This window comes from Jaculus jaculus, chromosome 3, assembly GCF_020740685.1.
Source record: "Jaculus jaculus isolate mJacJac1 chromosome 3, mJacJac1.mat.Y.cur, whole genome shotgun sequence".
Lineage (NCBI taxonomy): Eukaryota > Metazoa > Chordata > Mammalia > Rodentia > Dipodidae > Jaculus > Jaculus jaculus.
The window spans coordinates 134,220,249-134,234,921 of NC_059104.1; the positions used below are offsets into that span (position 1 = coordinate 134,220,249).

The 14,673-nt window shown below is 46.7% G+C and overlaps 1 protein-coding gene across 1 annotated transcript in view; it reads left to right on the plus strand.

Annotated features, from left to right (window-relative positions):
- The window catches only part of Pcsk6 (proprotein convertase subtilisin/kexin type 6), a 205,664-nt gene that overhangs the window by 97,586 nt on the left and 93,405 nt on the right, over positions 1–14,673 (plus strand). Inside the window, exons 8-10 of the mRNA XM_045146095.1 lie at positions 1,700–1,912; positions 6,064–6,164; positions 12,448–12,551. Of these exons, the coding sequence (XP_045002030.1) occupies positions 1,700–1,912; positions 6,064–6,164; positions 12,448–12,551 (418 nt within the window). The remainder of the gene's footprint in view (positions 1–1,699; positions 1,913–6,063; positions 6,165–12,447; positions 12,552–14,673) is intronic.

The following is a 14,673-nucleotide window of genomic DNA, read 5'->3' on the forward strand; positions in this document are numbered from 1 at the left end:
TAAAACACTTATCTACAAACCTAATAACCTGGGCTCAATTCCCTAATAGCCACCTAAAGCCAGATGCACAAAATGGCACATGCATCTGGAGTTCATTTGCAATGACTAGAGGTCCTGGAATGCCCATTCTCTCTGTCTCTCTCTCGCTCTCTCTTTCTCTTTCTCCCTCTCTCTCTCTCTCTCTCCTTGCAAATAAATAGATTAAAAAATAATAAGAAGAAAATTTGTGGCAAGCTCAACTCACTCAGACAAGCCCAACACCTTGGAGATGTAGAAAGCAGTGAATAAGGCAGCGTGAAGCAGCAGAGCGAGGTGAGCACCAGGAACCTCCTTGGGAGCCCTGCTGGGAGCCTCAGCTTGGCATTGGATTCCTTCTCTGCAAAGTGACATAGGCCTTACAGAGCAGACGGGTCCATTCTGCCAAGAGGGACTTGAACTCTGAGAATGGAGATAGTGCACCAGGCTGCAGGAGTCAGTTGAACATTATCATCAACTCGATTTGTTACTGAGATAAGTATCTTTTTGTAAGGGAGAGTGCTCAGATGTCAAGAGCCTGGTGGGCCCAGTTTCATACAGTGTGCCATTAATGAGTCCAGCTGTTGGGACTGAACCAGCCAGCCTGGTCTTCCATGAGCTGATTGTTAAGTAGTGGTTGTGGCTGGGGTGACACTCGGCCCAGCATTTAGTCAGAAATCTTGATCCTATGGGTGTGGGATTGAAAGAAACTGCAAGAGCCTGCCCTGGCCTGCACTGTCTTTTACATGCTTGCTTGCTTTCAGGCTCTTAACAATGAATGAGTGAATTCACCAGCCTGGCCTGGTGTTGACATCTGGTCTGATTGCTGTGACACCCACTTGTCCATGGCAGGAACCCCAGGGAACTCTAATAGGACCTTTGCAGACAGCCACAAATATTCTGGCCTGTAACCTTGTTTATCTATTCAGTCTTTACCCAGAAGTCATGGTCTTGCCCCTCTGCAAAACTAGCTTGCTCTCCAAGAAGATTATTTCTATAACTATGTTTCCAGGAACATTCTTGCTGTCCACCCCCCTCCAAACCCAGCCCTTTTGACCCACAAAACTGAAGTTCTAAAATGCCATCATAACCTTCGCATTACTTGTGGCACTGCTGTGTCTCTTTAATCCCCAGCTACTGTGATGGAAATTAGAGGCATGGCTCTGAAATGGAGCAGCTTGTACTCAGAGTCTGAATTTTCCTATGAAGAGTCGGGGAGGGAGGACAGCCTTGGTCCTTCCTCCCCCACAGGATCCTGAGAGTCTGCCTTTTAAAATTTTGTTTTGTTTTGTTTTTATTTATTTGAAAGTGACAAACAGAGAAAGAGGCAGAGAGAGAGAGAGAGAGAGAGAGAGAGAGAGAGAATGGGCACGCCAGGGCCTCCAGCCACTGCAAACAAACTCCAGACGTGTGCGCCCCTTTGTGCATCAGGCTAATGTGGGTCCTGGGGAATCGAGCCTCGAACTGGGGTCCTTAGGCTTCACAGGCAAGCACTTAACCGCTAAGCCATCTCTCCAGCCAAAGTCTGCCATTTTAAAGCTATTAACAGCTCCACTATAAGCAAAACAGAAACCTCTGGGCAGTACTCAGATGGTCTCAGTACCAGAAGGTGAGGCTTCAGACTGATGAGGCCCCTGTGGGGTTCAACCATGGTGACTGATGACTTGTTCTTGCTTCTGTCTAGGGCCGGCAGGGCCTGGGCTCCATTTTCGTCTGGGCCTCTGGGAATGGTGGGCGAGAAGGGGACCACTGTTCCTGTGATGGCTATACCAACAGCATCTACACCATCTCTGTGAGCAGCACCACTGAGAATGGCCACAAGCCCTGGTACTTGGAGGAATGCGCCTCAACCCTGGCTACCACCTACAGCAGCGGGGCCTTCTATGAGAGGAAGATCGTAAGTTCTCCCTGTAAGCTGCGGGACTTCCTTGTCCCAGACGATGAGTTAGGTCGGATTCAGATTGTGCTGGATCTCCATGAACCAGCTGAGCCTGAGGCCAACCCCAGCACCTTGGCAGCCTGCCTCGGACCCTGCTTTACTCATCTTTGCCCAGAAACACCAATTAAAACCACCTCTGGCTTTAGAGATCTAAAAATATGATTTAAGAATGGGGTTCATTCTCATCATGTCTCCTTTTAGCTCTGTGAAATTTTGTGGTCACATCACAGAGTCCATTTGACCAGACCTATTCTGATGTGGAAAATAGAGAAAATCTTGATTTTACACCGAAGCATTCGGGAAACCCAAGCATTCTTGTAGGCTCCTCTTCTACCAAAGGCTGTATCCTGCGCAGTTTTAAGTGGAGACGTGGCTTTTGTCTGTCTACTCACTCCAGGGAACATACGTGTGATTTTCTTTTCCTCTTGCGCTTTTCTTTGTGGGGCTGGGGAGCAAACCAACACTGGGTAAGAGCTCTGCCACTGAACCCCATTCCCAGCCCCTGACATATCTTTCAAATGGTAGCTCTGTAAGCACCTGGGTGGAACTTACAGGTCCTCCCCCATATACTTTCCTATAGAAAGCAAGGAAGGAAGGAAGGAAGCGAGGGAGTGACAGAGAAAGGAAGGGAAGAAGAGAAAAAGGGGAAGAAGGGAAGGTTTCCAGTCCAAATAAACACAGAATTCAAATGCATAGTCATTAATTTGTAGACATTTTTTAAATAGACAATGGAGCTGGCCAGGCAGTTTTAATTTTAAAGCTTACTAGTATCTTTTTGTTTCTTCTGCTTTGCCACATCTTTATAAATTATTTGCAAATTCATTTTGACACTTTTCTGAGAGAGCACACAGGCTTCCTAGTCTGTGCTGGCTACACACCTGTGAATGGTCAGCCAGCATCGTTCCACCATATTCCTAGTTGTGGCCCAGGTTGGCTCACAAAGGTGTTAATTTAAGACATTTCTCTCCCTTCCTAGTGGAACACTCAGCCCTGCGATGGGCAGTGGAGACTTTGAATGATGAATGATGTCCAGTTCATTTGCGCCTCTGCCTCACTTGAGCACAGACTTGCTTGAAACTTATTAAACAGATGCATGGGCTGAACCCCAATGAAGGGCTACTGGCCATGTGGTGCAAGCTAAACTCGCATTACTAGACATGGACTGGGTTGCAAGATGAGAGAATAGTGGTACTTAGCTGTGCAAGCAGGGCTGGTGGCTTTGCCTGCTTACTTAGTCATGCCAGCACACGCTTACATGTGCCCGCAACTTAGCTACAAAACGCTTTTAAGTCCCTTTTGTTAAAAAAAAAAAAAAAAAAAGGTGTTTTTTTTTTTTTTTTTCCTCCCCTGACCAATAATGCATGATTAAGAAGGAGTTGGGGTGGGGCGAAGGGCTAGAGAGATGACTTAGCAGTTAAGGCATTTGCCTCCAAAGCCAAAGGATACAAATTCGATTCTCCAGGACCCACGTAAGCCAGATGCACAGCGGGCTTACGCGTCTAGAGTTCAGTGGCTGGAGGCCCTGACGCACCCATTCTCTCTCTCTCTCCCTCCTTCCCTCCTTCCCTCCCTCTCCCTCTCCCCCAACCTGGCCTCTTTCTCTCAAATAAATATTTTTTTTTAAAAAGGAGTTGGAAAAGATAAGGAAAAACATAGTATATAGTTGCTGCCCTAGAACTCGACTCTTGACAGTATGGATGGCATTTTTTGTCTGCTTACTAGAGCCTGGTTTTTTATTTGAGGCCCCTTAGGGGTCTTGCAAGGGGCTGAGCAAGCTCTCTAGACAGTCAGTGCATCACAGGCTTCAGGCAAGTCTCTGATGTAGTCAGAGCTTGGTCCCCTTGGGTGCTCCATCCTCCCGGTCTAGCGATGCACAGCAGTGTCCTGGATGAGTGATGCCCTGTGTAACTCTTGATCAACGAAAGAAAGCCTAGAGTGAGTATGCATGAGCAGAAGCCAATGATCTGTTTATTCTCTAAACGTAAGCCAAATTCCAAACATGGCACTAAGACTCAGGAGGGGACTGCCCACCTTGGTTCAGCCACCCTTCCCAGGGGAGGTCCCTCTGCTCTCTTCCAGAGCCCTCTTCTGTGACGCTGGAGAGCCGACCCGGCTTTGGGCCTCACAATCTCAGTTGCTCAACTTCCTGCCCCACCCACTGCCCCCACCATTTACCAAGCACAAGTATGTGTAAGTGCCCAACTGTGACCTGTACAGAAGCCACAGTAGGGCATATCACTGTGTCGCTTGCATATGAAGAGGCTGGGAACAAAGAAGTTGAATCCTTGGCCTTTTCCCTTGTCCAGCTGCCCTCCCCACCTTCAAGTACCTTAACTCTGATGAATGGGCAGAGACAAAGCTTGTTTCTGATAAAAAGTCTCTGTCTTATCTTCCTATGCTCAAATGGCAAAGGCTAGATCCTCCTTGGGAATTACTAGACCAGCTGAAACATAGCCAGCAAAACATGGAAGGATCTAGATTGTTGTCACTGGAGAGATTTATCTTTGAGGGTTACACAGAGTGGCTGCTGCAGCCTTGCAGTGGGTGGGGTGGGTGGGTGAGTTGCCTGTTGTTGTCATGACAAGTTCTCACAAGTGTAGCAGCTTCAAACAACACACACTCACGGGTCCCCCTTAGCTGGCTGTCTGCTCTGAGCTGCACAGGGTGAAGTCAAGGTGTCTACAGGGCCTCTTCCTTTTGGTAACTGTAGGAGAGGAGAATTTGTTTCCTTGCTCAGTTGGGTTTGGGGCAAAATTCCTTACTGTTAGGAAGTGGAGGTCTCATTTTCGTATGAGCTACTGGCTGAAGGACATTCTCCTTTTCAGAGGCCCACCTCATACCTGGCTTATGTATGCCCAGTGCCACCTTCAAAGCCAGCCACGGTGGCTGAAGGTCTTTTCATGCCCCAACTCTCTGACAGGCTTCCTCTTCCTCTTTAAGAGCCTTCTGATTAAACCAGGACCACCTGGATAATCCAGGATAATCTCTCTGATTAAAAATTAACATCAGGGCTAGAGAAATGGCTTAATGGTTGAGGCACTTGACCGGGAGGCCTAAGGACCTAGGTTCAATTCCGTAGTACCCAAGTAAGCCCCAGATGCACTGGTGGCACAAGTGTCTGGAATTCCTCTGTAGTGGCTAGAGGCCTTGGTGCACCTATTCACATACACACACACTCTCTCTCATAAATAAATGTACAAATAGCAACTTCAAAAACAAAAATCTCATAAAGAGTGGGGTAAAAAGTTAGCAATTTCAATTCCATCTTCAAAGTGCATGAGTTAGCACTAGAGGCAAAAATCACAGGATTGTGAGCCTGCCCAGCCCAGCTGAACTCATGCGTATCCCATGGGCTCCACTCCCTGTTTCCTCCCAGGGGAGGTTCAAGTCAGGCTGAGCAGAGTAAGATTGAGTCAGTGCCCCACTCTCCTGGAGGCTGCACTTCCAGTGGAGCCCCAGCTGGCAGAGCCAGCTTTACCTTCGAAAAGAGCACAGCAGCCTCACCCCCGCAGCACCCCTCACTAGGACAAGCCCACTCCTGGTTGACCTGCTCTGCAGAGAGAACTTTCTCTGGGAGTGACGCCCAGGTGGAGCCCCATACTGCAAACTTGAAGCTTAAGGTAGAAACACCCTCTGGGCTTCTCATGAGCTGCTCTCCAGCTGCCCTGAAGTTCTGGCTCACCAGGCTATGCTCTGAAGGTGAGATCAGGCCTTTGGAGCCTTAGTGGCAGGAGCACAGTGCCAGGAGACTCAAGGATGGGGCCTGCAGAGTCCTCCTTCATGTCCTCTCGCCTTACCTGTTCCTCTGCACACACTTCCGTGGAATTCAGGCACAGACTCTCCAGCTCACTGGCCAGCCGCTTGTCTTTCCCCTGACTCATCTGCATGCTCTCCCGAGATCAGCTTGTTCCTACAGCGGGGCTGCACTGTGCACCACTGTATGAAGCTGTTCAACGGAGAGTGCCAGACTCTGCATGTGTCTCCCTCCTCTTTTGTCCTTGGCACCCAAGGTCACTCTCTCTGGTGGCAGCACGTTGAGGAGTCTTGGTTTCCTCAGAGTGAACCAGCCTCTCTGCTGTCCCTGCCTCACACACCTCCCTCTCACCCAGGTCACCACCGATCTGCGCCAGCGCTGCACTGACGGCCACACCGGGACCTCAGTCTCAGCCCCCATGGTGGCGGGCATCATTGCCTTGGCTCTAGAAGCAAAGTAAGTTTCTTCACTTCTTTATGTTAAAAAATACAACAAAATAAAAAAGATTGCAAACAGGCGCAACACACTTAACATGAAATCTACCATCTTAAGCACGTTTAAGCGCACAGGTCAGACAGGCCAGCCTGCGAAGTGTGTTCCCACTACCATCCTACTGCAGAACCCTGTCATCTTCCCCAGCAGATACCCTGTCCCCATGAAACACTAAGTCCCTATGCCGGCTTGCTCGTAATGACATAAACAGTGGATTATACACCAGGAACGTATGTTCTCAAAGTTCATAGATGGAGGTGGCAGCTAGTCTGGCACCTTCTTGGCTTATGTAGAGCCACCTTTGCAATATGCCACCATGTGGGCACTCCCTGTAGGTATCTGTGTCCAGACTGCGTTTCTTCATAGAGCCACTATGGTCTGTGCATATGATCCCACTTACCTGTATGTCCTTAGAATTCTTAATTCCCAATATCATCTCATTCTGAGGAACTGAGGTTTAAGACTTCTGCATATTCCACAATCTGGCTAACTCTCCCACAGCCCCTGGCGATAATTTCTGCGAATTTGACTACTTTGGGTGCTTCAGGTAAGTGGGTTCATACAGGGCACATTGAGAGCCCGAATCCAACAAGCTCCAACATCTGAAACTCTTTGAATGCTGACCTCATACTCAGAAAGTTTCAAATTTTGAAGGAGTTTGGACTTTGAATTTTCAAATTAGGGATGTTCGGCCCATGAAGTCTATACAAATTCTCCAAAATTCAAAATCCAAAACACTTCTAGTTCCAAGCATTTTGGTTAGGGTCATTGATCCCCAGCTGATGTTGTCCCTTTGTGCTTTATTTCACTTGGCATCGTGGCTTCAAGGTTCATCTGTGTTGTAGCCTGTGCACTACCTTGCTTTGTGTAGGCCATCCTAATGGGTGCAGAGTGCTTTCTTTCATAAAGCCTGCTGTCTCTTCCTCTTTGCAGGACCCCAGGGGCTGGTTGGGCCCGGGCCCTTCACTTGCCTCCTGCTGTTACCATGCTCTAGGCTGGCATAGCTTCTGTTTAGTTATTCTGTTAGTTCATTAATTGACAATCAATGATGATGCTTTATTATAAGCCCTACAAAAGCCCTAGAGTTATTAATGTGTAAATGAGTAAAAAAAAAAAGGAGGGGAGTTAGCTACATTTGTTAGTTACTTTTCTCGTTGCTATGGCAAAGTAACTGGTAGAAACAACTGAAGGGAGGAGGGGTATTTTGGCCACAGCGTAAGGGATACAGATGCAGTGGGTCGTGGGGGAGCAGGTAAGGAGGCTGGAGCTAGTGGTCTATGGTGAAAGAAGCTAATATGGTGGAGGAGCTAATTGTATCTTTGCAGGTCAGGAAACAGAGTTCAAACCAGAAGGAAGCTTTGGTGTTAACTCTTAAGACCTGCCTCCAGTGACCTACTTTCTCCTTCCTGGCCCCACCCCTAAATGAATGTTCCAAGGCCCTTCACAGTCAGCATGGCAAGCTGGGGACCAAGTGTTCAAACACATGAGCTTATAGCGAACTTTCCATATCCAAGCCATACACTGCACATGCAAGAGTCAAAAAACAAGTTTTAGTTTAGATATCAAAACTGTCAAAGAACAACCCAGACATTTGCAGTAGTCATTTGCTGAAGATGAGTTTTTAAATGATTCAGAAAGAATGCAATGTGTAAATCCTTGTAATTATGCACACTTGCATGTTGGTTTCCACAGAGCTAAAAAGCGTAGCATTCAAATGCTACCAACTTAACAAAGAAAGAGCTAAATATTTTCAATCTCCAGGCAAAAATTTTAGCTTCTGTATCCTGAGGCACTTTTTAAAAATTCTAAATAATTAGTTACTTGTGTGGAAAGTTGCACTCACATACTTAGCAATTCATCACTCTCTATTTTCCTCCATTCCTTATTGGAAACAGGCAAGGAGTTTTGTTAGTTTTGTTAGAGCAAAACAGAAAACAATCCCTGCTTCAGGACAATTGTCCCATTAACCTTGCCTGTGGACCCATGTAAACATCAGACCAGTCATCTTTCTCATTTTTGAAATCTCCTCAGAAATTGACAGGTACAGACCTCATTTAAAATAGCACTTACACAGAGCTTTCTACACTGTTAGAACTGGTCCAGAAAAGAGCAAAGGGTTTCCAGGAATCCAGACCCCAGTGTAAAAAGCTTGGCTATCCAGCAGGCCTAGGCAACAGGGCTCCAGCATCACCTCCTCTGTGTTCGCTGTCACTCAGCAGGAACCAGGGCAGGGAGACACTCCCACGGGGATGAGACGTGGGCACTGTGCAATAGGCGTGAAGAAGGTACTGTAAGAATTGTCCCTTAGGAGTTGCTCAGCAGTTAAGGTGACTGCCTGTAAAGCCTAACAACCTGGTTTTGATTCCCCTGGACGTACATATAGCCAAATGCACAAAATGGCACATGCATCTGAAATTTGTTTGCAGTGGCTGGAGGCCTTGGCATGCCCATTCTCGCTCTCTGTCTCTCTATCTCTTAGCCTCTGTGTGTGTCTCTGTGTCTTCTCTCTATCTATCTCTGCAAATAAATAAAAATGTTTATAAAACAATAAACAATAAAGAATTGTCTCTTAGTCTGGGGCAGGCTTAGAACTTACCATCCATCTCTTTTTTATTAAAAAAAAAAAAATTTAGTTCCATGATAGAGTGCTTGCCTTAGTATGGGTGAGGCCCTGAGTTCAACCCCTAGCCAAAGGAAGGAAGGAAGGAAGGGAGGGAGGGGAGAAGGAAAGGAGAGAAGGAAAGAGGGAGGGAGGGGTGGAGGGAGGGAGAGAGGGAAGGAAAGGAATAGAAAAGGGAAGGAAAGGAGAGGAAAGAAGACAATGAGGTATTTTAAGCACCATTTCCTAGACATATTTGCCATAAAGTTATACTTGTGATTTTACTACTAGAGTCAAAAACAAAGAGCTTGGTTTCTAACTTCCTCTTTTTGGCAGTGGCCTGGAGTGAACTGTAAAAATAGTTCTCTATTCACTTGACCCAGAAAACCCCACTGAATTACATTAATTGTGGGGTTCTAATCTTTATGTTCACTGTAAGAACCCCTGAGGAACTGCTCAGGCCACCAAGGGTATCCAAAGATCTCATTTTACAAAAGCAATATGTGCTCTTGTAGTGTTAATAATAGTTGTGTTGGTAGGTATGACCAGGCCAAACAATGGAGCTGGTCACAAAGTTAGTGGCCCAAAAAGAGTGCTGAGTTTTTGTTACATGTGCCTAACAGAGAGCAGTACTGAACTTAGAGCCTTAGATGAGAGTACCCACAATGCCCTGCTGCACTCACAAAGCTCAAGGTCACATCAGCCTATCCCTGAACCTTCCTGCCACATGGAGGTGATTCTCACTTGAAAGGGAGCAAACTGTCCCTAAGCCAGAAGATGAGGGCACACAGAAGGAAAGGATATTTCAGAAGCACTAGAGAACCAAAACCTTATGGCATGGGAATAAATTCAGCATAAAATACATGCAAATAAAAGGATTAAAGTGAAAAAAATGGTTTCTAGCTGTCCCTGTTTCTGGACTCTCTGTCCCCTCAGTTCTGAAGTCTGTGCTTCCTGTTGCCTTATGCTGTGCGCCCAGGATGACTGGTCTCGACATCCTTGTATAGGCCCCACGAACATGTGGAAGTAGTGTGCCAGGTCATGCAACCATATCTTCTGTGTCTGAACTCCAAAGCCTGAGCCAGAGCCACCAGGGCACATGGGCTGGGGCCAATCTGCTCAGGCCCTCAGAACTTTTCTCCAGTCCTGAGGTCACCTTTGAAGGGCAGAGACCTGCAAACTGAACAAATGTATATGGTGCAATACCAAAGGGGCAGTGACGAGCCAGTGACCAGCAGACACATCACCAAGAACTATATAAGAAACCAAAAGATGCCGGAGCTATAACCTGGAAAGTGTGAACCTAAGGGAGGAGTGTGCTCAAGATTCATGCATCAGCTGAGCCCATCATAGGAAGACCAACAGCAGTAGGCTAATAATGGTGAGAAGATGTACAGACCAGCCACTGCCTAAAAAAACTTAAACACAGAATCACCATGTGACCAGCAGCCCCACTTCTGGGTATATAGTGTGGAAAGTAGAGAGCAGGGACCCATGCAGATATTTAGACACCCATATTTATGGCAACCACCCACATATCTATGAGTAGATGACTCCATAAGCAAAATGTGGTCTGTGTATGCACAATGGAGTATCAGCATCAGAAATATCGGGGGTGGAGAAATGGCTCAGCAGTTAAAGGTACTTGTTTGCAAAGCCTTATGGCCAGGGTTCAATTCCTCAGTACCCACGTAAAGCCAGATGTTCAAAATGACATATGCTTCTAGAGTTCATTTGCAGTGGCAGGAAGTCCTGGCATGCACATACCCACACACACTTCCCCCCCCCCCCTCTCTTTCTCTCTCTCTCTTTCCCTCTCTCTCTCTCTCTCTCTCTCTCTCTCTCTCTCAAATAAATAAAATAAGGAATCGATCCCAGCACTCAAAAGGCTGAGGTAGGAGGATAGCTGTGAGTTCAAGGCCAGCCTAGAACTACAGAGTGAATTCCAGATCACCCTGGGCTAGCTAGAGTGAGACCCTACCTCGAAAAAAAATAATAACGAATGGGCTGGAGAGATGGCTTAGAGGTTGAGCACTTGCCTTTGAAGCCTAAGGACCTCAGTTTGAGGCTCGATTCCCCAGGTCACATGTAAGCCAGATGCACAAAGGGGCACATGCATCTGGAGTCCAGTTTCAGTGGATGGAGGCCCTGGTGTGCCCATTCTCTCTCTATCTGCCTCTTTCTCTCTCTGTCACTCTCTGATAAATAAATAAAACTAAACAAAAACGCTTAAAAAATAATGATGGTGATGACGATAAAAGAGAACTCAGACACATTTTGTAAGAGAAATGAACCTTGAAGACATCACCCTAAGTAGAATAAGAAAACTACCATATTATTGCCCAGATACAGGTTCCTAAACAATTGTGGTGATTTGAATGTGATCATATAAATGTATGGCCCCATAGACTCAGGCGTTTTGTTAAAATCTAAGTTTGTAACTTGGGTCTAGCCACCTGGCTAGAGGAGGTGTCACTGGGGGCAAATCCTGGGGCCCAGTCTTAAGGTGTGCTTGGGGCTGGATCTGAATTCCAGCCCAAAGGTGTGGAAAGCACAGTTTGGGCTCTGGCGGTTTGTGCGTGCTTGTGGCGCTGGCCGTTGGTGGTGTTTCTCTGCTTGGATCTGTGGAAGGGAGCCAGCTGCTTCTGCTATTCATGGTGTTCCTCTGGACTCCAAGCCTGAAATAAATCCCTTCCTCCCATAAACTGTGTCTGGTTGGATTTCCCTCCCGGCAGTGAGGAGCTGCCTACAACACAAGTCAGACTCTTAAGTAGTAGTTGCCAGGGCCTGAAGAAGTGGGAATGAGGGTTGATGTTTAATGGGTGTAGAGGTCCAGTTTGAGGTGATGGAAAAAATTCTGTAGATGGATGGTGATAACAGGGTGCAAGAATGGGGATGTACTTCCATGGCACTGAGGTGTAGGCTTAAAAATGGTGAAAATCGAAAACCAAAAAACAAAAAAAAACCCAGGCATGGTGGTGCACGCCTTTAATCCCAGCACTTGGGAGGCAGAGGTAAGAAGACCGCCGTGAGTTCGAGGGCACCCTGAGACTACATAGTGAGTTCCAGGTCAGCCTGGACTAGAGTGAGACCCTACCTTGGAAAACCAAAAAAAAAAAAAAAAAAAAAAAAAGATGAAAATGGAAATAGTGAATTTCACGTTATAGGTGTTTTAAAACACACATACACAGTGGGCACTGGAAAGATGGTTGTGCTGTGGTGGATCCCGAGCAGGTGGCCTTCCTGCGCACACAAACCTTTTGGGGAGCAGCTGTCCCTCCAAGCAGCATAGGATGGAGTTAAGCATACATTTGTGCTTTGTGACGAATTGCTCCAAATACTTGATAAATTTTTACCGTGACACTGAAAGTTTTCTTCTCTCCATTTCGGAAATGTCCTATCTTGGAATAGAACTCATGTGAGGCTTGGTAGACAGACTAGATCCCTCATGCTTGTGCATTTTAGGTCCCTTGAAGTAATCTTTTAGTTCAGCATTCAGTCATTGAAAACTGTTCTTTGCAAAGAGGATGTGAAGTGAACCCTTGCAGAAGAATGCAGTTTGAGGCTCAGGCTGGCTCCCAGGACCTCCCCTGAGGCCTGCATCATAAGCTTGTGGGGAATTCAGCCATCTGTGTTTTGTTGTTGCAGCAACCAGTTAACGTGGAGAGACGTACAGCACTTGCTAGTGAAGACATCCCGGCCGGCCCATCTGAAGGCGAATGACTGGAAGGTCAACGGTGCTGGGCATAAAGGTGCGGAGGCTCCTGGTGGGCTAGGCAAGGCCCTCTGGTGACCTTTGGAGTGTGTAGGGTCTTATAAGTCCCTTTAAAGGAAGCCCCAAGTAGCTTTCAGTGTTGTTATTGATTATCTGCCACGGGGATTAAACATGCATATGCAGGGCTGGGGAGGCGGCTCAGTGGATAAAGCACTCGGTGCGCAAGTACCCAAGTTCATGTCCCCAGGACCCACCTAAATGCCTGTGGGCATAGTAGCCTGTCTCTTGTAATCCCAGCACTCAGGAGGCAGATGGAGAATACCCAGGCAAGCTGGTTAGCTAGTGTAGCTGAATCAGTATGCCTGGGTTCCAGTGAGAGGCCTTGCCTCAGAAAATAAAATAATCAAGGAAGACACTCAGTGTCAACTTCTGCCCTCTGCACACTTTGCACCTGCATACATGTGTGCCCACACATACACACACAAAAAAGCATATGCAATGATTTAAGGAAAGGATCCTAGAGCCCACCCTGGCACAAAGAGACAACCCTAAGGTCTGAGTCCAGGCTTCCTGAATGCCATGACTTATGCTATATGCAGAGACCACCTGATCCAGAGTTTTCTGAATAGTTCTCTGCTAATTGACTCCTTTTGTGTCCACATCGAGAAATTTTACAAGGTAACTTTATAGATGAGTATGGTGGCACATGCTTATAATTCTAGAATTTGAGAGGCTTAGACAGGAGGATCATGAGTTTGAGGCCTACCTGGACTATATACTGGACTATATAGTGTGTTCAAGGCCAGCTGTACTACATAGCAAATCCTTGTCTTAAACAAGCAAACAAACAAAATTTATTATCTAGTCAATGATGGGTTTGAATATGAAGTTGAGTTTTTTTATACACATTAAAACAATCTGGCTAGTTGTGGTGGGTCATATCTATAATATCAGTTTTTGTGAGGCTGAGGCAGGAGAATTGTAAGTTTGAGGTCTGCATGATAGTCTGTCAAAGGAAAAAGAAAAGAAAAGAAAGAAGCCAGGCATGGTGGCACACGCCTTTAACCCCAGGACTCAGGAGGCAGAAATAGGAGGATCACCGTGAGTTCGAAGCCAGACTGAGAGTACATAGTTAACTCCAGGTCAGCCTGCACTAGGGGCGGTTCTGGGGATGTAGCTCAGTGGGCCTGTGTTTTGCTAGCATGGGAAAGGCCCTGGGTTTGATCCACTACAGCCCACACATACATACATATTGTTGGTGTCATCATCTAAAGGCAGCGTGCATTCTTAGTCTTGAGTAGTTCTGTTACTTTGAAAGTCACCCTCAGTTTCCCCATGTGCACAATCAGGCCATTGAAATAATTATATAACTTTCTAACCATAAATTTGCTACTGGGCAGCCCCTCTGTAATGCAACTCATGACACACAGGGCCTCCACCCCCAGGCCCACATAATAAAGACCCTGGTACCTGGAAATCAATCCATGGTCAGGGTTGGATTAGCCCAGATATTTGGAGGCTCTAGGAGCAGAAAACAATAGGAGATAACTTGTATAAGATTTCAGTTGGGCATGGTGTATTAGGGAGAACTGTCTTAACTCCCAGCCTGGCAATGCTGTCTGCAAATACAGATTGAGCGCTGTTCTTGTGCGTGCTGTGGGCATTTCCTTTGAATAAGGAGGCCATTGACCAGGGCTCGTACGTGTTTGTTTGCAGGATGGTGGTGGTGGTGGTACACTATAATAAGAGCTGCCCTACATTGCATTTCTGGCCTAATTAAATAGAAAAATAGATCATATCAGTTCTCGACCTTGCCTCTGAAATTGAACTTTGAAACTCTTCTCCCTTGGCCAAGTCAAACACTGCATCGGGCCAGCTCCACAAAGCACTCCTGACTATGTGCTACTCCGTGCCGCTCGCCCTGAGCACCCTGGGAACTCAGCAGTGAAGAAAAGGAGTTTTTTAAACAGGCCCAACTGGCCTTGCTTTTATTGTCTAACATAGTCATGTGACTGGTTTCTCGTTTTTTTGTGGGTGTGCTGGGAATCAAACCCAGGACAACACACAGGCGAAGCAAGGGCCTGCCACCCAGCAGTACCCCGGGCTCTTGAGTCCCCTTATACTATGTTTCTTTCCTACTCTAAGATTCAGGGGCACAC